This window comes from Oncorhynchus clarkii, chromosome 18 (assembly GCF_045791955.1).
Source record: "Oncorhynchus clarkii lewisi isolate Uvic-CL-2024 chromosome 18, UVic_Ocla_1.0, whole genome shotgun sequence".
Classification (NCBI taxonomy): Eukaryota; Metazoa; Chordata; class Actinopteri; order Salmoniformes; family Salmonidae; genus Oncorhynchus; species Oncorhynchus clarkii.
The window spans coordinates 44705867-44729099 of record NC_092164.1 but is presented as its reverse complement, the minus strand read 5'-3'; the positions used below and the strand labels follow the sequence as shown (position 1 = coordinate 44729099).

At 41.3% G+C, this 23233-nt stretch overlaps 1 protein-coding gene across 1 annotated transcript; it reads right to left on the bottom strand.

The window, feature by feature from the left end:
* Window positions 1-9328: 9328 nt before the first annotated feature.
* LOC139372661 (CMP-N-acetylneuraminate-beta-galactosamide-alpha-2,3-sialyltransferase 1-like) lies at window positions 9329-22106 on the bottom strand. Its single transcript, XM_071112440.1, has 6 exons — window positions 21810-22106; window positions 16377-16570; window positions 15650-15832; window positions 15487-15532; window positions 14620-14739; window positions 9329-9487 (listed from the first exon to the last, which is right to left on the bottom strand). Exons 1-6 carry the CDS (start codon window positions 22104-22106, stop codon window positions 9329-9331), a joined length of 999 nt encoding a protein of 332 aa, XP_070968541.1.
* Between the last annotated feature and the right edge of the window lie 1127 nt (window positions 22107-23233).

The following is a 23233-nucleotide window of genomic DNA, read 5'->3' as shown; positions in this document are numbered from 1 at the left end:
TATTTTATTTATATTTTTTTTTTACTAGGCAAATCAGTTAAGAACAAACTCTTATTTACAATGACGGTCTACCCCAGCCAAACTCTAACCCGGATGGCACTGGGCCTATTGTGAGCCGCCCCATATGGGACTCCCCAAGCACAGCCAGATTTGATACAGTCTGGAATCGAAGTGCCTTGGACGCAGTGCCTTAGACCGCTGCGCCACTTGGAAGCCCCTGTACTGCAGGGATGCAGAAAATTGAGGTTGTGGAGGCAGCCGAAGAGAGGTATTTGGGTGTGCAAGTCTTGACATCAGAAGAGTTACAGGGTGTTTTAAGTGGTGGTGTCCCATCCGTTCAGGCTGTTGAGGTAGGACTAAATAGATTGAAATAGTGGAGTAGGGTGGTGTTTTTAAAAATTATTATTATTATATATTTATATTTTGTGAGTGTTTTGTTAGATGGTAGGATATAAGTATAAGAGAAGCCCCTGACCGCAGTGTGCAGTTCGGGGCCAGGCTCAATGTGGGCTGAGTCAAACGTGTTTAACCCGAACCCTTCCGGTCTCCTTCAAGGTCACACAAGTTGAGGTTCACGTCGAAGGTATGAACGTCAACGAAAGCTCATCTTAATCGAACCTAACCTACATGGATAAAAATATAAACCATGGAAGTAAGTGAGACTGTCATTATGCATCATTTTCTTTTGTAAAATTAATGTTATAGTAGTGCAGTGGTATATTTTTATATAACCAACTACCGCACCGATGTAAGCATTGCGTTAATTAGCACCCGTATTTGCACGTGAGCTAGCTAATTGATTACAATGAGGGAATCTTATTTGGACAAATTTGCCTACATGAGCAGTAAGCCTAGGTTTACATGTACAGTTATGTAATCGATTTGATCGTTGATTTTCTGTGTTTCCTCAATGTCTGCCTTGTTGTGTTTGGCTGGCTCTAAACGTATATCGTTGATGCGGACGGCCATTCCCTAAGTTACACATAGCGAGTCTACACAGCCTACACATAGTGTATATACAGTAATGAAATAATATGCCTATTGCTTCATTTATGATATGTCTATGCTTATTTTCACACGTTAGTGTGTTATTGGAGGACCAAAATAAATAAAAAACACAGCTGCAGTCAACTTCATCACTGCCCGTTCTGCACATATAAGGCTGAACAATATATGGTCAACAACCACATCAAAGGTCAACAACCACATCAAAGGTCAACAACCACATCAAAGGTCAACAACCACATCAAAGGTCAACAACCACATCAAAGGTCAACAACCACATCAAAGGTCAACAACCACATCAAAGGTCAACAACCACATCAAAGGTCAACAACCACATCAAAGGTCAACAACCACATCAAAGGTCAACAACCACATCAAAGGTCATGCTTCAGTGAGGCACAGAGGTACTTTTTATTTCTTTATTGAATATATTTGACATTCACTTTTTTTTTTTTATTTGCCCTATTTTTTCAGTTACATCAGTGTATTTAATTGAATTGTATAACTTGTTACTGTCATCCTTCTCTTTCAGAGTTCACAATCATAAAGTGTGGCTTCAGTTGTAGAAATGCGACACACTTTCATTGTTGCTGTTGCACGGCAACGATCATCAACAGAGCACAGTTTCTGAAGCACCTGACATACCATCAGCATACCAGTGACCCCTCAGAAGCACCCAGAGGCCCTTAAACAGTCTCCAGAGGCCCCTCAATAACTTCGCCCCTCAAGATCTTGTCCCCTGGACCTTGGAGGACTTTCGGAGTGGATGATGTGCAGGTTAGATATTTCTTTCAATTATTCCAATGAACTGTGCCATTTGATCGTCAATTGAAAATTGTACCTTGTTCACACCACAGGGCCTACCAAAGCAAGGTTTCGCAAACAACTGTGGGGTGTTTGTTGTGATGGTAAGATGCTGGCTATTCAGTATATTATATTAGTCGTATTTTCTGTTGTTATAACGTATGAAAAGTTATTATTATTTCTGTGCTTGCAGCCTGCAAAGCACACTATTGTTATTGCTCATACTTTTTCTTGTTTATTATTCTTGACACTTTTTGGGACCTATTTCCTACAGTTTTTACACTACACTACTATGTATCATTTGATTTACACAACATGCCTACCACTTTGAAGATGCAAAATATATATTTTTGTGAAACAAACAAGAAATAACAAAAAAAACAGAACTTGAGCGTGCAAAACTATTCACCCGCTCAGAGTCAATACTTTTTAGAACCACCTTTTGCAGCAATTACAGCTACAAGTCTCTTGGGGTATGTCTCTATAAGCTTGGCATATCTAGCCACTGGGATTTTTGCCCATTCTTCAAGGCAAAACTGCTCCACCTCCTTCAAGTTGGATGGGTTCTGCTGGTGTACAGCAATCTTTAAGTCATACCACAGATTCTCAAATGGATTGAGGTCTGGTCTTTGACTATGCCATTCCAAGACATTTAAATGTTTTCCTTTAAACCACTCGAGTGTTGCTTTAGCAGTATGCTTAGGGTCATTGTCCTGCTGGAAGGTGAACCTCCATCCAAGTCTCAAATCTCTGGAAGACTGAAACAGGTTTTCCTCAAGAATGTCCCTGTACTTAGCGCATTCCATCATCCCTTCAATTCTGACCAGTTTCCCAGTCCCTGCGGATGACAAACATCCCCACAACATGATGCTGCCACCACCATGCTTCATTGTGGGGATGCTGTTCTCGGGGTGATGAGAGGTGTTGGGTTTGTGCCAGACAGCGTTTTTCTTGATGGCCAAAAAGCTCAATTTTAGTCTCATTTTACCAGAGTACCACCTTCTTCCATACAGTGCCTTGCAAAAGTATTCAGCCCCCTTGAACTTTGCGACCTTTTGCCACATTTCAGGCTTCAAACATAAAGATATAAAACTGTATTTTTTTGTGAAGAATCAACAACAAGTGGGACACAATCATGAAGTGGAACGACATTTATTGGATATTTCAAACTTTTTTAACAAATCAAAAACTGAAAAATTGGGTGTGCAAAATTATTCAGCCCCCTTAAGTTAATACTTTGTAGCGCCACCTTTTGCTGCGATTACAGCTGTAAGTCGCTTGGGGTATGTCTCTATCAGTTTTGCACATTGAGAGACTGAAATGTTTTCCCATTCCTCCTTGCAAAACAGCTCGAGCTCAGTGAGGTTGGATGGAGAGCATTTGTGAACAGCAGTTTTCAGTTCTTTCCACAGATTCTCGATTGGATTCAGGTCTGGACTTTGACTTGGCCATTCTAACACCTGGATATGTTTATTTTTGAACCATTTCATTGTAGATTTTGCTTTATGTTTTGGATCATTGTCTTGTTGGAAGACAAATCTCCGTCCCAGTCTCAGGTCTTTTACAGACTCCATCAGGTTTTCTTCCAGAATGGTCCTGTATTTGGCTCCATCCATCTTCCCATCAATTTTAACCATCTTCCCTGTCCCTGCTGAAGAAAAGCAGGCCCAAACCATGATGCTGCCACCACCATGTTTGACAGTGGGGATGGTGTGTTCAGCTGTGTTGCTTTTACGCCAAACATAACGTTTTGCATTGTTGCCAAAAAGTTCAATTTTGGTTTCATCTGACCAGAGCACCTTCTTCCACATGTTTGTGTGTCTCCCAGGTGGCTTGTGGCAAACTTTAAACGACACTTTTTATGGATATGTTTAAGAAATGGCTTTCTTCTTGGCACTCTCCCATAAAGGCCAGATTTGTGCAATATACGACTGATTGTTGTCCTATGGACAGAGTCTCCCACCTCAGCTGTAGATCTCTGCAGTTCATCCAGAGTGATCATGGGCCTCTTGGCTGCATCTCTGATCAGTCTTCTCCTTGTATGAGCTGAAAGTTTAGAGGGACGGCCAGGTCTTGGTAGATTTGCAGTGGTCTGATACTCCTTCCATTTCAATATCAATCAGACCTTGAAGTAGTTGTTCCCCTTGCTCTGCAAGGGCCGCGGCTTTTGTGGAGCGATGGGTAATGATGCTTCGTGGGTGACTGTTGTTGATGTGTGCAGAGGGTCCCTGGTTCGCGCCCGGGTATGGGCAAGGGGACGGTCTAAAGTTATACTGTTACATTGATGCTGTTGACCCGGATCACTGGTTGCTGCGGAAAAGGAGGAGGTCAAAAGGGGGGTGAGTGTAACGGATGTGAAACGGCTAGCTTAGTTAGCGGTGTGCGCTAAATAGCGTTTCAATCAGTGATGTCACTTGCTCTGAGACCTTGAAGTAGTTGTTCCCCTTGCTCTGCAAGGGCCGTGGCTTTTGTGGAGCGATGGGTAACGATGCTTCGAGGGTGACTGTTGATGTGTGCAGAGGGTCCCTGGTTCGCGCCCGGGTATGGGCGAGGGGACCGTTTAAAGTTATACTGTTACACTTGCACAAACGTGTGTGTTTGTATTCAATGTGTGCCTTGCACAAATGTGTGTGTTTGTATTCAGTGTGTGACTGTCAAACCTCAGATGGAAGAAAAAAAAACGGTGGGTATGGTCAAACGTGGGCTGAGTAAAACGTTTGACTCCGCCCACATTGAGCCGGGCCGAACTGCAGTCAAGGGTACTTGGAGAATAAGGGAGTTGTACTCCAGTCTAGTAGGTGGCGGTAATGCAACATTTATTGGATGCCAACCGCCGTTAAACCTCTTCGAAGAAGAAGACGAAGAAGTAGGCGGAGTTCTGTTTCCATGACAATGACGTCAGTATCAGTGTCGGGTAACCAAAGGTCAAAATAAATAGAAATTAGTGAAACGGAAACAAACTGAAGAAAATAGTTTTAAACTGTTGCAGAAACAAAAGTAACATTTAGTGAAGTGGTTTGTTGTGAAGGATACCGCCTTTTAATTGTCTGGGAATAGGCGGAGAAGCTGGTGGTAAGGAGTTGTCAAGTCAGTTGAAACCCGTTAGCTAGCTAATGTTAGCTAGCCAGCAAAGTTAGCTAGCTAATCCTCAAAGGCTGACTTTACAGCCACTGTGATATACACAGCTAACTACTCTGTTGGCTGGTGTTTTTACATACAGTTGAAGGAAGACTCGGGTAGCAAGAGAGAATAGCTAATTGACACCTCATTCACTGAATAGCATAGCTAGCTAACATTTGCCATTTTAGCTAGCTAGCGTAGGCTAGAAAAGTAGATAACTAGCACAAAGTAGACCACTTGCTGTTCAAGAACCTTGTCAAACAACAACAAAAGAAAAGTATGTTCTTGCTCATTTTGAGCTTGTTAGCCACCTTTAGGTAACAACGGGCATCGGCAAGCATAGAACGCATGTGTACCTGTGCCGTTTGACTCCTTACTTGTTTATGGAAGGACACCTAATTATTGGCTATTGTAGCTGTGTCAGCTGTATGTTGATGTCTTAGTTAGTTAGTGCAAATTAGTATCAATGATCGCTTTCCTTTATCTCAAAGATGTATGCACTTTTCTGTTTCTATAATTGAGGGTTGTCTCATGATGTTAGCAGTGTAAACACTCCAAGTTCAAACCCTCCAATGTCAAACAATGCTTGTAATTTGGAATATCTTCATTACATTTGTTTCATGTCCTCAATAATACCATTGTATTAATTCAATGTACTGTGTTCAATCTACATGTTTATGTGCTCTTAGTCATGTGTATATCAACATAAAATGTAAAAAGGGAGAACTAGTGATTGGCTTGGGAGATGAAGGGAGGATGTTCCTCAAGTAATTCAGAATGGACCCTGGTCAAAAGTAGTACACTATATAGGGAATAGGGTGCCATTTGGCTATCACCTGAGCAACATCCTCCAACCATCCTCCTTGGCCTCATGTCAGTGTTTTCCAGCATTGTTTCTCAGCTGTCCAGAATGTGTTAGATTTGGTTGGGAGAACAAGGGATCAGGAGTTGATTCTTGGTGGTGCACAATGTCACTGCTCTCCTGACCCAGGCCCATTGTTGGGTCAACCAGTGGCCTGGGCCTCTTGGCTGGGAATAATTTCTACCCCATCTGCTCTGGGGTAGTGGTGTGCATTCCAAAAGGGCACCATATTCCCTATATAGTGAACTACTTTTGACCAAAGTAATGCACTATATAGGGAATAAGGTGCCATTTTGGATTCAACCCTGGGAGCTGGGAAGGAATGGCTTTGGTGACCCCTCTGACCCTAAACATCTCCACAATGACTCTCCCCAAACACACCCATTTCTGAACAAAGCTTTTTGTTAAATGAGATTGAGCTCTGTCATGTGTGGATAGCTATGCGTGTCCCCAAGTGTAGGCTATACTTTATAATATATTGCATTGTGAGCCGTGTAAATGTTCATTGGGATTTTTTTACATTTGAGTAATTTAGCAGACGCTCTTGTCCAGAGCGACTTAAAGTATTGAGTGCATACTTTTTTAAATTTGTACTTTTTTGAAGATGCAAGTGAACTGCATTTTTTTGTTGATTGTGCAAGCTGTCAAATAAGATGCATGAATGTTATCCAGTGGTGTAAAAATACTTTAAAGTATTACTTAAGTAGTTTTATGGGGTATCTGATTCAGTACTTTACTATTTATATTTTACTTCACCTCATTCCTAAAGAAAATTATGTACTTTTTACTCCATACATTTTCCCTGACACTCAAAAGTACTCATTACATTTTGAATGCTTAGCAGGACAGAAAAAATTGTCTATTTCACAACTGTATCAAGAAAACATCCTGGTCATCCCTACTGCCTCTGATCTGGCAGACTCACTGAACACATGCTCCATTTGTAAATGACGTCTAAGTGTTGGAGCGTGCCCCTGGCTATCCTTAAAGTATACAAGAAATGGTGCTGTCTGGTTTGCTTGAGTATGAATCATTTCAAATTTCTTATATTAAGTATTAAAAGGAAATGTAATTGTTAAAATATACTTAAGTATATTTAAAACCAAATACTTTTAGACTTATACTGAAGTAGGATTTTACTGGGTGACTTTTACTTGTCATTATCTATTAAGTTATCTTTACATTTACCAAAGTATGACAATTGGGTACTTTTTCCACCACTGATGTTATCCCACCTGGTTTGTGCCAAACGAGGGCTGTTTGGGGCTGTAAACATCCCCGACTGGAATCTGTTCTCTATCATCAGAGCTTTCAGTCAGGTGTTTGCTGCTGCTGGCTGCCTCCATCTCCTACTGGGAAGCAGATCAGTGCCATGTATTGCTTGACCTGCTAAAGACACTTACTACCATAGTCTGAATCCTTACCAATGCCGAAGTTCAGTGTCCTTCAATCCTGGTCAAGGGGACCCACAAGATGTGGACGCTTTTGTGCCACTCCAGCACGACTAATAAACCGGATGTGGGATGGCTAATGGACAAGTCCACAGTGCTCAGCTCTGTGGGCTGAATCAGAAGCTGGCAGTGATACCTGTGGGTCTCCATTGAATAACATTTCTCTACTGATTTCAATGGAATGCTTCAATTAATTTTATGATCTACATAAACTCTTAATCTGTGCATCTCAGTTGTAATATCCACTCCTTAGCTCTAACATACTCTGGAGGACACCATACAGACAGTCTATACAGTGCTAAGATTACAGTTAATGTAAACATCCTACACTCAGCTGTGAGTTGGCAGCAGAGGCTGGGAGAAGGCTGTTTACTTTAACTGGCTTGGATAGACGCCCAACCAAGCAGGAAGACAGACAGCAGGTCCATGCTAGGGATGGAGGATTGTCGTCTACCTGGTGCAGCCCGGTATGGCCAGCACCGAGCTACCTCAACTGTATAACAGGGTGATATCTCAGGAAACAAGGATAGAAAAAGACCAGGATTTTAATGAAGTTTAATCCATAGACTGGTCCTTTGGAGGAAAGATTGTTGATATATATTTTACGTTTGTATTTTAAAGCATAATTGAGAAAGAATTAATTGAAGTTGAAATGTTTGACATTTTGGCCTTACACAGGCCTTTAAATCTGTTGGTGCTACAAAAATCGGTACCTCTTGCTCTGTGGTGAGTTGTATTTTATTTTATGTCTCATTCATTTATGAATATTGAACTTTTTTATTTTGGGCAAATGTTCTATTGTTGAACATAATACACTCTACAACATGGCTCTCTAACCCGGTTCCTGGAGAGCTACTGTCCTGTAGGTTTTTTACTCCAACCCTAATCTAGTGCACCTGATTCTAATAATTAGGTGGTTAATAAACTGAAATCAGGTTAGTCACAACTGAGGTTGGAGTGAAACCTACAGGTGGGTAGTGCTACATGAACAGGGTTGGAGAGCCCTGCTCTGCAGGATTATCAAAGTTCCAGAGTAGGATGTCTGCTACCTTTTTTGAATGATTTTTTTTGAGTTGTGATCCAATTTGTAAGCATTACCTACAGAGTGAGTGATTAAAATAACATTTTAAAATCATGGCCGCCATCTGTTGGTGGATGTGCAATGATACAAGTAAAGGAGAGCTGTGATAGGTTACATTGCCTACTATGCCAATTTCTCTGTATAAAATTGTCCGTAACTTTAAAACTAGCAGGGATCCAACCCGAGACGTTAATATGTCTGTAGAGTATAGTATGTTCAACAATGTATGAAGTTTGTATTTCTTGGTATGTGACTTGTCCTGTTGTTGCTGTATGACATTATTTGTTATGATTAACTGACAACCTGTCCATAAGCTCCTTTCCACTTCTCATTCACTCAGTCGTGTTTTATGAGGATGATAAAACATTTAAATGTATAAATGAATATGTAAGTGATCATTTTTAATAAAGTCATCTTTCATAGCAATGAGGTGTGACGTCTAACAATGTAACACGTTATACCAGTGTTTAGCCTCTAGATGTCAGTGTTGTACTTATGGGCATACATCGATGTTATAAATCCATACAAAGGGCATGAAAGCCTAACTGATGCAGGTGGTGTATATTATTTTAATCAGTCAATGGAAAAGTATAAACAAAATCCTCCAAAGTAAGTAATAGTAACATTTACAGTAACAGTCCTTTCATTCAGGTAAGTAAGTAACCAAATGAGTTTCAGAAAGTATAAAACTGGTTGTCCATGGCATCAAAAACAACCACCCTCACTCATGTACAACTCTAAATATCTTACTACAAGGGAGCCATTTGATTTAATGGCTAATAACTGCTGATTAATTTAAGTTAAAACGGAAACAATCGGTTCAAGTTCATGCAAAACCAAAATCGGTAGTGTAGATAAAAGATTAAGGTTAAACTGTTAAAATAAGATGTAAATGCTGTGCAATGTAGACAATAAGCTAACACCTATTTGATGATGACTTTGTTCAAAAGATTATTGTAGCATACAGCTGTGAATTAAATAATCTTGATGAATCATCAAAATCACTTAATATATATGTAGTTTGAATTTTTCCGAGAGCTTCATGACAACGTTGTACTCATAGTTTCCATCATGTATTCCAGTTTTGAGCCATTTATTGGTTGATGCTTCCCAGTAGTGGTGCCAGTGGCCATCTTTGTCTTTACCAAATCCATACACATTCACCTGCATTGGAATTAAATGTTTAGAGTTAGTTTAATAATAAGGTTTATGAAAGGTTGTATTTATGGCAATGTGATATTTTGTTTATGCAACCTCTAGGTAGGGTTGAGCAATACATGCATTTGGTGCTAAAACAAACTAATGAATCACAAGAATCAAGTGGTATATTTAAATATAATTTATGTTCGCTTGTTCTCATGTATTTTTGGTCAATTCTCCTTCTGCTGACTGTGTACTTTAACATTTACACAAACACACACAGCTCCTTGCCCTCCTACCATTCACAACAAAGATCAAATGTCACTTCTTCCTCTCTGACAAGTGGGTTTTAACAGGCAATTTGCATTTTTTGTTTGGTCCAACAAAATGGGTCATATGGGCACCGAAACACATTGAGACATTATTTGACTGTAATAGAGGAGAACTTAACCTTTCTAATGATGCTCTTTTTATGTATCAACCCCTCAAATTGCGCAAAGAGCAGACAATACTAAAATGAAAGTAGCCTGTCAATGAACATTCATTCTGTCATGCACGGGTACTGCTAGCAGCATTTTAGCCACAGACTGTTATACTTGCTGTCTAGTCTGTGTTTTATAAATGTGCAATGAGCATTAAAACTAAGTAATTGGCCACTCGTTCTCATTCTGAGAAATAAGGTGGCCACTTGATTTCAACATCTGAACAAAGTGGACAGACTAGCATGCTGTTCAAACAGTTGGAGATGGAAAGAAGTGTGTGTTCATGACAATTCAACTGTTCTACACTAAACAAAAATATAAATGCAACAATTTCAAAGATTTTACTGAGTTACAGTTCATATAAGGAAATCAGTCACTTGAAATAAATTAATTAGGCTCTAATCTATGGGTTTCACATGACTGGGAATACAGAAAAAAAGGTATGTACGTGGATCAGAAAACCATTTGCCTTATGCTCGACACATCTCCTTCACATTGAGTTGAGCATGCTGTTGATTGTGGCCTGTGGAATGTTGTCAGTCCAGGGCTGTCCCCGAAAAAAAAAAAATCTTTGTCCACCTACAGTTGTCTGTTCTTTCGACCAATCAATTGGTCAAAATGTTTTAACTTGTACTTTTCCCCATATAGACACACCCTATGTGTTTTAATAAAATCAACTATATGTAGGCTACTGAGCTTGTCTGATGCTTTAAGCACAGTTAGCACACTCTTCTCTGGTCTGGACCTCTGGCAGTCTCTGTGGGGGTACCCCATTGTTCAATTCTCAGGCCGGCCCTTTTCTCTGTATATATCAATGATGTCGCTCTCTACGCAGACGACACCATTCTGTATACTTCTGGCCCGTCTTTGAACACTGTTAACAAACCTCCAAACGAGCTTCAATGCCATACAACACTCTTTCCATGGGCTCCAACTGCTCTTAAACGCTAGTAAAACTAAATGCATGCTTCAAACGATCGATGCCCACACCCGTCCGCCGAACCAGCATCACTACTCTGGACGGTTCTGACTCAGAATATGTGGACAACTACAAATACCTAGGTGTCTGGTTAGACTGGAAACTCCCCTTCCAGACTCATATTAAGAATCTCCAATCCAAAATTAAATCTAGAATTGGCTTCCTATTTCGCAAACAAAGCCTCCTTCACTCATGCTGCCAAACATACCCTTGTAAAACTGACTATCCTACCGATCCTTGACTTCGGGGATGTCATTTACAAAATAGCCTCCAATACTTTACTCAGCAAACTGGATGCAGTCTATCGCAGTTCCATCCGCTTTGTCACCAAAGCCCCATATACCAACCACCACTGCGACCTGTATGCTCTCGTCGGCTGGCCCTCGCTACATATTCGCCGCCAGACCCACTGGCTCCAGGTCATCTAAGTCTTTGCTAGGTAAATCCACCACCTTATATCACCATAACAACACCCACCCGTAGCACGCGCTCCAGCAGGTATATCTCACTGGTCATCCCCAAAGCCAGCACCTCCTTTGGCCAACTTTCCTTCCAGTTCTCTGCTGCCAATGACTGGAACGAATTGCAAAAACCGCTGAAGTTGGAGACTTATATCTCCCTCTCAAACCTTAAGCATCAGCTGTTTGAGCAGCTCACCGATCGCTTGCAGCTGTACACAGCCCATCTGTTTATAGCCCGTCCAACTTCCTACCTCATCCCCATATTGTTTTTATTTACTTTTTGCACACCAGTATTTCTACTTGCACATCATCATCTGCACATCTATCACTCCAGTGTTAATTTACTAAACTGTAATTACTTCGCTACTATGGCCCATTTATTGCCTTACCTCCTTACTCCATTTGCACACACTATATATAGACTTTTTTTCCATTATGTTATTGACTGTACTTTTGTTTATCCCATGTGTAACTCTTGTTTTTTGTCACACTGCTTTGCTTTATCTTGGCCAGGTCGCAGTTGTAAATGAGAACTTGTTTTCAACTGGCCTACTTGGTTAAATAAAATAAAATTTAAAAAATGGCTGTGCGAAGTTGCTGGATATTGATGGGAACTGGAACACGCTGTCCTATATGTCGATCCAGAGCATCCATAAATGCTCATCGGGAGACATTTTTGGTGAGTATGCAGGCCATGGAAGGACTGGGACATTTTCAGCTTCCAGTAATTATGTACAGATCCTTGCGACATTGGGGCGTGCATTATCATGCTGAAGCATGAGGTGATGGTGACGGATGAATGGCACAACAATGGGCCTCAGGATCTCGTCACGGCATCTCTGTGCATTCACCATGCAATTGTGTTCATTGTCCGTAGCTTATACCATAACCAAACCACTACTATGAGGCACTCTGTTCACAACATTGATATCTCAAACCGCCTGCCCTCACACGATGCCATACACACTGTCTGCCATCTGCCTGGTAGAGTTGAAACCGGGATTCCTCCATAAAGAGCACACTTCTTCAGCATGCCAGTGGCCATCGAAGGTGAGTATTTGCCCACTGAAGTTGTAAACGGCGCAGAACTGTAGTCAGGTCAAGACCCCGGTGAGGACGACGAGCACGCAGATGAGCTTCCCTGAGACGTTTTCTGACATTTTGTGCAGAAATTCTTCAGTTGTGCAGATCCACAGTTTCATCGGCTGTTTGGGTGGCTGGTCTTAGACGATCCTGCAGGTGAGTTAGCCTGATGTGGAGGTCATGGGCTGGTGTGGTTACACGTGGTCTGTGGTTGTGAGTCCGGTTGGACTTAAACATCACATTTTCTAAAACAATGTCGGAGGCGGCTTATGGTAGAGAAATTAACTTCAAATTCTCTGGCAACAGCCCTGGTGGACAATCCTGCAGTCAGCATGCCAATTGCATGCTCCCTCAAAACGTGAGACATCTCTGGCATTGTGTTGTGTGCAATAACTGCACATGTTGGTGGCCTTTTATTGTTCCCAGCACAAGGTGAATCTGTGTAATGATCATGCTGTTTAATCAGCTTCTTGATATGCCACACCTGTCAGGTGGATGGATTATCTTGGCAAATTAGAAATGGTCACTAACAGGGATGTAAACACATTTGTGTACACAATTTGAGAGAAATAAGCTTTTTGTGCAGATTAACAATTTCTGGGATCTTTTCTTTCAGCTCATCAAACCAACATTTTGCATTTATATTTTTGTTCAGTATACCTTGTTAGCTAGCAAACAGATCCACGTTGGCTAGACATTAAAGTGGAACTGACAGCGTTTGAGCAACATGAAATATTATTTAAGTCTGCTAATATACACCCCCAGGAGGAATATGATGCCTTTTTGTTTGACATTTTCTGACAAGCGACTACTTCGATATGCCCATTTTTACATTTCATACATTCATAGAATGTTTGGGAATGAGGTAGAGTAAGGCATTTGTGAAAATTCTTTAGCAATTAGAGTGGGAAAGCGGCCATGCGTTTGGACAATTAATACACACTTCAGCAAATAAAACCTTTAATAAAAACATATATTGTACAACACTGGAATCTTACACAGACCAATACGCTATAGCCAATCAGAGCTACAGTAGGCCTATATGCAAATAAGCCATGTGCCACATGGGCCTGCCATTATTTACTTTGAACTGGAATGTGTTTACATGCAGTAGCAACAGCAGGACTTTAGCGCAATAGAAAGCATTCACCAAAAGCCACAAAATACACCTGAATGGATTTGTGCAAATATGTAAATACCACGGGAGTCGTCTTACATTTGGGAAATGTACAGTCCTATTGATCAAGCAACCATGAAAAGGTAGGCTCTCTCTCAGTTGCCTATGCACATCATCAAGATCAACAACTGTTAGCCAGAGCGAGATGAGCTCAAATCTAACGTGGAAACGGTAGACAAACTGAAACTTTTTCAGCTTGTAGTTGGCGGTCAAAATTGCGTTGATAAACAATGGAGAATAGGCGCCTGCTCGCCCAATGCATGCGTGTCCCAACCCACGTTTTGACAACTGAATGGAAATTTGCCTGCCTGCCCATTCGATCAATGCCAAATACATTTGGTTAACTGTAACAGTCGTTCAAGTTCAGTATAGCAAGCGAAGTGATTTACATTTCCAAATAACACCTGCATCTCTAGCTGTAACCACAGAAAAACGATATGGGGGAAAAAGTCGGCCTTTCACCAACTCTTCTAATGACAACATCTTCCCAGAAGCTAGCTAACGTTATACTCAGTGTTTTTAGCTTGTTAAATAAATAGATAAACTAGCATACAGTATCTGACACGTTATGACTGACTTGTGATCATTGCCCTATCTAGTTTGATTCTATTGACATTCCAAGCCTTAGCGACATTCGTCCGTTTTTGTCCAAAATATTGAGTCATTAAAACTGAAACAGTGCATCCCGAATGGAAGCAGCAAACAATGTACCTGGCCAGCTGTAATTTACAACCATATATATTTGTTGGACTAGTAAAACATTTATTGGTGAATTATATTAGTCATGCATTGAACTGCCAAGAATGCCTTACTCTGCATCATGGGATTTTTAGTTAAATATGACCTATTTTTAAACCTCTTACAAAGTTGTTTTTCTAGTATAAACTGGGAATTGTATATTTGACTGTTTGTTTCATATCTGCAAAGTAGTGTCCTAGCAGTGCATGTATTTGAATATGAATAAGAAGTCTTACCTCGTCACAAATGTGTATGGCTAATATTAAAGCCATGAATCCAGTAGAGGGGTATTTGCCTTGATAGTCAAGCCAGACTTGATGAACATATTTCATAAATGCAGGATTAAGAACCAAGACCTGTGTAGAATATAATATACATAGCATGTATATATCAATGTGATTCAATTAAAAAAAGAGGAATGATGACTTGTGATACATCAAATTTGAGAACTTACGCTGTCAGATTTGCTATTGTCGGATAATAGATGGCATGATGCACTGTTCGTACATTCTGATGCAGTCTCAAACTATGAGCAAAGGTCATGACTCTTAATGACACATTTGCCTTCAGGCAAATACCAATCCAAATCATTTCTGACCTCACTGCCTCTTTTGTTAGGAAACCACCCATACCAAGAACCATATTTAATTTATTTAAATGTATGTATATATGTAGAGTTATTTATCGTAGTAGATGGCTCTGCCCATACCTAACACAGATCCTCAATTACAAGCATTGCAAGTGTATCATAGTGTCCAAAATATAAAAATATAATTTATTAGATATCATTGACTCTGTAGATGTTTTGTAGTAAAGTAAGTAGGCTGACACTGGAATGGCTATAGGAGCAGGAGCCTATATCCTGTTTCTGTAAGGCGAGACCCCTTGACATGATGCTAGTCTATTGCAGGGCCTTATCCTCAATCTATCTCCTTAAAGCTGAGTGCCAAGCAGAGACGCACTGGGTCCCATTTTTTTTGTCTTCGGTATGACTCTGCCGAGGTTTGAACTTCCAACCTTCCAATCTCAGGGCGGACACTAACCACAAGGCCACTAGATGATAATAATAATAGTAAATACATCATGATCAACAAGGTACTCACCAAGTCTTTGTTGGCCTTTATCTTTGGTCTAAGAGGTAAATATGAGCTGTTGAATAAAATAAGACTGATTTCATCCAGAGGTGCTACGTAATCTTATTAAAATGCATGGTGTAACAAACTGCTAGACTAATCAAAATTGAATCTATAATAAGTGGTTACTCACTAAGTGATGTTAGATCCATTGGTGATGGCGCCGGGTAGCCACTGAAGGTCCAGAGTCTTGAAAGGGATCAGCAGGAACCTGGTGGTGTTGTCCAGATCTATAGCACTCTCTGGGTACATGACTTGATGTGTGGTCCGGCTTCCTACATCCTCCTCATAGCTAAAGGTAGGAGCCATGTTCATTCTGGATAACGCAGTAAAAAAAATAAAGCAGTGACCCATATCATGGCAACAATATTTCAAAGCACTTGAATTCAAAACACATAGTGACAGCATTGGTAGCGCCTTTGAGGGCTATCTCTATTTTAAAGTAGTTGATTTCTTCTTATTCTACTTCCTAATGGTTTATTGGCAGTCAGTAAACAAACTGAAATGGTGCTTACTGCTACCTGGAGTGTGCGGTCTGAACAGGCATAAAGCCAAGGTTGGTGGTTTATTGCCACCCCCAGCTAAAGAATGTTTGCTCCTTTTTCCTGGAGTGTGCACTTGTTCACTACTTCTCACAAATCCAAAAGCATTGGATTGGTGGAGGCATGGGCTAGTGGGAATTTCCACCATATATCCTATCTAGTCATTTCCTTTCAAATCATTAAAGGGAAGTGAACAAGTACACATTTGGAGGTAGGAGGGATAGCTAACCCCTCCTGCTGAGTCCTCAATGGCACTGCCCATGCTGAAACAGGCTTTGTGGAAGGTCTATCAACACCCCGCCCTTTGTTGGCCTATACCGTATGATGACATCATTGGAGTCTATGAGGGCTCCGTAGTGGGAGCCCTTGAGGTTCCCAGAGTTCCCCACCACAGCACAGGTCCTACAGCGCTCAGGGCCTGCGTCCATGTAGAGGTCGTCATCAGGGATGACCTGGAACAAGTGTTCCACCACCTCTCTGAAGGTGGCTGTGCTACGGTCATCCTGCAATTTCTGGTGATAAGGTAAGATACTTTACTTTATTACTTTATTACTTTATTATTGTACTTTATTTGATTCCACCAGCCAATAGCCTACATAAAACACAACAGACACCATACACTGCACAATGCAAATCACACACCATAGCATCAGAGAAAACCCTCACACTGAAGTGATTGTATTTCATGGTTTCATGTTTACGTTTTCAACTGCCCAGGGACTGCAAATGGAAATGAGCTGTTGGCTAAATCTGGTGCAACGGATCAGGATAATGAGACTGTTTTTGTTCAACATTGTCTCTGTCCAAATTAACGTAATACGTCAATAAAATACATAAGTATTGAATCCAGCCACCTGCTCTTTACACTGAAGTTATTGTTGATGACAATAGCAAACAGTTGTCCGTGACCGTGCTTTTAAACTGCAGCCTAAAACATCCAATAAGAGTTCATTCTGAAAAAAACTCCCACATATGAACACCTCAATATGAAAATACAAATAAAAACATGCGACTACATTAAGCTATTGGAGGTTCTTAACTTTAGAAAAAAATAGGCATGTTTTGACATTTGAATGTATTGTAGTGATCCACACTATATGAGCTACGTTACAACTGGGTTAACCCAATTGTTGCGATGAGTATATGTGTGTTTGTCTTTCACATCAGCGACCTGGGTTCGCTTCCCTGCCCCGCCATTCACGACATTAAAGTGGTAGTTTGGCGCATTCATTGACCAACAGGAACGTTAATAGGCTAATCTACAAAGGACACTACTGTTTCTGCACAGTTGACCAGTTGATCTTTAGAAATGGGGTAGGATACTGTAATGAAGTTTTGAATAATAAATTACCCACCACAGGTCACTTTTCCAATTTGTTTTTGTTTTATTTTATGACATGGGATAGTATATATTGTTGCTTTGTAGGTCTGTGTATCTAGGTTAGGGTGTCTTGGGGTTAAACAACCCCCTCCAGTAATTTTCACAGAAACCACTCTGTCACCCCCCAAAAATGTACACTTTCCCTGGATGCCACTAGTCTTGCTATAACACACACACACACACACACACACACGTGTATGTGTATGTATATGTACACTACCGGTCAAAAGTTTTTAGAACACCTACTCATTCAAGGGTTTTAATTTATTTTTGCTTTTTTCTAAATTGTAGAATAATAGTGACGATGTCAAAACTATGAAATAACATATATGGAATCATGCAGTAACCAAAAAAGTGTTAAACAAATCAAAATATGTTTTTATATTTGAGATTCTTCAAATAGCTACCCTTTGCCTTAATGACAGCATTGCACACTCTTGGCATTCTCTCAACCAGCTTCACCTGTAATGCTTTTCCAACAGTCTTGAAGGAGTTCCCATATATGCTGAGCTCTTGTTGGCTGCTGTTCCTTCACTCTGCCGTCCAACTCATCCCAAACCATCTCAATTTGGTTGAGGTTGGGGAGGTTGTGGAGGCCAGGTCATCTGATGCATGACTCCATTACTCTCCTTCTTGGTCAAATAGCCCTTACACAGCCTGGAGGTGTGTTGAATCATTGTCCTGTTGAAAAACAAATTATAGTCCCACTAAGCCAAAACCAGATGGGATGGCGTATCACTGCAGAATCCTGTGGTAGCCATGCTGGATAAGTGTGCTTTGAATTCTAAATAAATCAGTGTCACCAGCAAAGCACACCCACACCATAACACCTCCTCCTCCATGCTTTAAGGTGGGAAATACACATGCAGAGATCATCCGTTCACCCACACCGCGTCTCACAAAGACATGGTGGTTGGAACCAAAAATCTCAGATTTGGACTCTAGACCAAAGGACACATTTTTACCGGTCTCATGTCCATTGCTCATGTTTCTTGGCCCAAGCAAGTCTCTTCTTATTGGTGTCCTTAAGTAGTGGTTTCTTTGCAGCAATTTGCCTCATTCACACGGTCTCCTCTGAACAGTTGATGTTGAGGTGTGTCTGTTACTTGAACTCTGAAGCATTTATTTGGGCTGCAATATGAGGCTCGTAACTCTAATGAACTTATCCTCTGCAGCAGAGGTAACTCTGGGTCTTCCATTCCTGTGGCGGTCCTCATGAGAGCCAGTTTAATCATAGCTCTTGATGGTTTTTGCAACTGCACTTGAAGAAACTTCAAAGTTCTTGAATTTTTCCAGATTGACTGACCTTCATGTCTTAAAGTATGTCATGTCTTGCCATAATATGGACTTGGTCTTTTACCAAATAGGGCTATCTTCTGTATACCCCCCCCCCCCCTACCTTGTCACAACACAACTGATTGGCTCAAACCCATTAAGAAGGAAAGAAATTCCACAAATTAACTTTTAACAAGGCACACCTGTTAATTTAAATTATTCCAGGTGACTACCTCATGAAGCTGTTTGAGAGAATTCCAAGAGTGTGCAAAGCCACTCCTGCGTTGTCTTGGCTGTGTGCTTATGGCCGTTGTCCTGTTGGAAGGTGAACCTTCACCCCAGTCTGAGGTCCTTAATGCTCTGGAGCAGGTTTTCATCAAGGATCTCTCCTGTACTTTGCTCTGTTCAGCTTTCCCTCGATCTTGACTAGTCTCCCAGTCCCTGCCACTGAAAACCATCCCCACAGCATGATGCTGCCAACACCATGCTTCACCGTAGGGATGGTGCCAGGTTTCCTCCAGACGTGACGACTGGCATTCAGGCAACAGAGTTTAATCTTGGTTTCATCAGACCAGATAATCTTGTTTCTCATGGTTTGAGAGTCCTTTAGGTGCTAATTGGCAAACTCAAAGCAGGCTGTCAGGTGCCTTTTACTGATGAGTGGCTTCCGTCTGGCTACTCTACCATAAAGGCTTGATTGGTTGTGTGCTACAGAGATGGTTGTCCTTCTGGAAGGTTCTCCCATCTCCACAGAGGAGCTCTAGAGCTCTGTCTTAGTGACCATCTGGTTTTTGGTCACCTCCCTGACCAAGGCCCTTCTCCCCAGATTGCTCAATTTTGCCAGGCGGCCAGCTCTGGGAAGAGTCTGGGTGGTTCTGAACTTCTTCCATTTAAGAATGATGGGGGCCACTGTGTTCTTGGGGACCTTCAATGCTGAAGAAATGTTGTGGTTCCCTTCCCCAGATCTGTGCATTAACACAATCCTGTCTCTGAGCTCTACGAACAATTCCTTCGACCTCATGGCTTGGTTTTGCTTCTGACATGCACTGTAAACTGTGGTACCTTATATAGACAGGTGTGTGCCTTTCCAAATCATGTCCAATCAATTGCATTTTCCACAGGTGGACTCCAATCAAGTTATAGAAACATCTCAAGGATGATTAATGGAAACAGGATGCACCTGTTTTCGCTTTGTCATTATGAGGTATTGTGTGTACATTGATGAGGAATATGTTGTATTTAATCCATTTTAGATTAAGGCTGTAACGTAACAAAATGTGTAAAAAGTCAAGGGGTCTGAATATTTTTCCCCGAATGCACTGTATGTGTGGACACCCCTTCAAATTAGTGGATTTGGCTATTTCGCCCCACCCGTTGCTGACAGGTGTATAAAGTCAAGTACACAGCCATGCAATATCCATAGACAAACAGTGGCAGTAGAATGGCCTTACTGAAGATTTCAGTGACTTTCAACGTGGCCCTGTCGTAGGGTCAGTTCGTCAAATTCGTCAAATCAGTTTGTCAAATATCTGCCCTGCTAGAATTACCTCGGTCAACTGTAAGTGCTGTTATTTTGAAGTGGAAATGTCTAGGAGCAACAACAGCTCAGCCGCAAAGTGATAGGCCAAGCTCACAGAATGGGACTTATTCTGTCCTTGGTTGCAACACTCACTACAAACTTTCTTTGGAAGAAACGTCAGCGCAAGAACTGTACGTCGGGAGCTTCATGAATTGCGTTTCCTTGGCCGAGCAGCTGAACACGAGCCTAAGATCCCTATGCACAATGCCAAGCGTCGGTTGGATTAGTGTAAAGCTTGCCGTCATTGGACTCTGGAGTAGTGGAAATGCGTTCTCTGGAGTGAGGAATCATGGATCACCATCTGGCAGTCCAACTGACGAATCTGGGTTTGGCGGATGCCAGAATGCTACCTGCGCGACTTCATAGTGCCAACTGTAAAGTTTGGTGGCGGAGGAATAATGGTCTGGGTCATGGTTCAGACCTCTTACTTCCAGTGAAGGGAAATCTTAACACTACAGCATACAATGACATTCTAGACAATTCTGTGCTTCCAAGTTTGTGGCAACAGTTTGGGTAAGGCCCTTTCCTGTTTCAGCATGACAATGCCCACATGCACAAAGTGAGGTCCATACAGAAATGGTTTGTCAAGATCGATGTGGAAGAACTTGACTGCCTGCACATAGCCCTGACCTCAACCCCATCGAACACCTTTGGGATGAATTGGAACGCTGACTGCGAGCCAGGCCTAATTGCCTAACACCGGTTCCTGACCTCACTAATGCTGTTGTGGCTGAATGAAAGCAAGTTCCCGCACAATCTTCCAAACCGGAAATTGTATGCTACATTAGTTCTAGCACTAACTGAGGAGAGATTGCTGGAACACAGAAACCACTATATGAATTAGCTAATAGCAATTACTATTTATAATTCGTCACATCATGGGCAAGCTCACCATTGATCAAAATAATTGAGTAAAACACTTTCTACGATGTGTAGTTAATGCGTGCCGCCATGTTTGTTTTTTCACATCAACCAAAGATAATAAGAGGAGACTAGATGAGTTTGTTATGTTTGCAATATGCATGTTGAAGGGGGTGTGTCATCTACTATCATTCACTTCCCTTCATTCTCTTCTGGAAGTTTACTCAAAAGATGAGTGAATCATTCCTTCACCTCATTATAGCATCTTTGATCTGACAGAATGCATGGAGCCATAGCATTATAGCATTAGCTCATTATAATCGGTACAACCTTTAGTACAAGTATTTTACTTGAAACAGCCTATAGATAATTAGCAGGCAGTGCGTGTTGACAGTCCTGTCACGTAACAGTCACATTTTGGAACAGTGAGTGCATTCTGACATCACATGCATAAAACAACTCACACTGTGCTGACCATTAGAGACATTTGGAACTCACAGGGGAAAAGGTTAAAGGGGTTGTTTCCCCCCAAAGGTACCCTTCTATGGACGTGCAGTGACAATGCTTTTATTTGTCCAATTCTGTTTATTCTGCCATTTTGGTAAGGTATCATTTTAAAGAACAGTTGATCTAACAAAATATATATAATAATTACCTGCCACCATGCTCTGGTATCTTCATTAAGTTTCTTGTTCTCTCTGGTCAGAAATGGTTTGATAGACCTGATGAAGCGCTTCTGAAACCAGAGGTCATCATCCGGCTGAGTCATACATTTGATACATGCACAATGACTTGGAAAGATTTTCCCGCCCAGCAGCCGAAGGGCAATTTTTGCCAAATCAACAAGTGACTTGGAGAATAGCTGCCCAGTGTGTCCAGTATGTAACACAAAGATAGTGAGGCAGAGTAGAACGGTGATAAGACAGCCTTTTCTATGCCTGAAGATAATCATTTTGGGGGTAGCAGGGGTATCTGTTGGGTGTCACAGAATCCTCAACACCTGTGAAGAGATCAATAATAAACTAATAATAGCGTGCCATGTAGAATAGGTCTTAATAAAACAGCTGTAAATCTATAGGCATTATAGCATTAGCTCATTATAATCAGTACAACCTTAAGTACAAGTACATTTTTCCTGACGCCTTGCATTGTAATTACACAATGCTGCACAATAGCCTAATGAAGGCTTTGTTCTGGTTTAGTCAACAAAGGTGATTTCATGACCATCGAATACCCACTGGTCTGCTGTTGAAATATATAGCCCTATGCCTATAGGCTTAATACAATTATTCAAAGATAACATTTTAATCCAGGAAAATGTCTACTTGAGTTCTGATATCTTTTGCCAAATCCAAGGAGGGGCAAACGTGGGGGAAAATTCATCATCATTTGTCTGCAATAAATCAGTAGGCTTTTTAATTATTCTTACCTTAAACTTGCTCCTTGTTTTATCTTCCACAAAATCAGATTCACTTTGAGAGGTATCTTCTCTCATGCTGCTTCCTACAAATTCAAATGATGGGTGTGCACAGGGTGCAGTGATTTTATCCGTGGGCTGGAGGTGTAGGCTGCACTTCATTCAGGATTTATAGCATGCCGGGTGATTACAATTTAGTTGTTTGACAGGTGAGTGCAGTTTAGTTGTTTGGGACCATTCCACTTAGTCCTAAACCAAGTGCAACTCAACCCACCCGTTGCACCAGTCTGGCGAGGTAGTCTGTATCACGTGTCACGCCTTGATCACACCGACGGCATCATTACACAAAATGGTAAGCAGCATCATCTGGATATGTGTGCAACAAAAGTTCAACATTCACCTTCTGCTACCATTTATGTTAAGCCGTCTGATGCATACGTTCGATAAATCCAATGCATGCACCACCCAGAATGCACTGCAACTGCTTCTGCAACACAATGCTGCAAGGCAAATGCTGCGTACGATTGGAAATGAATGTACTTTTGGTGTACCAAAATACAACAATGCTGTCGGTGTGATCGAGGCGTCACCCTACTTGTAGAGAAACGCCAATTCCATCCTCCTCTCTTTCATGAAACGGTCTGTCACTCTTTCATACAGTA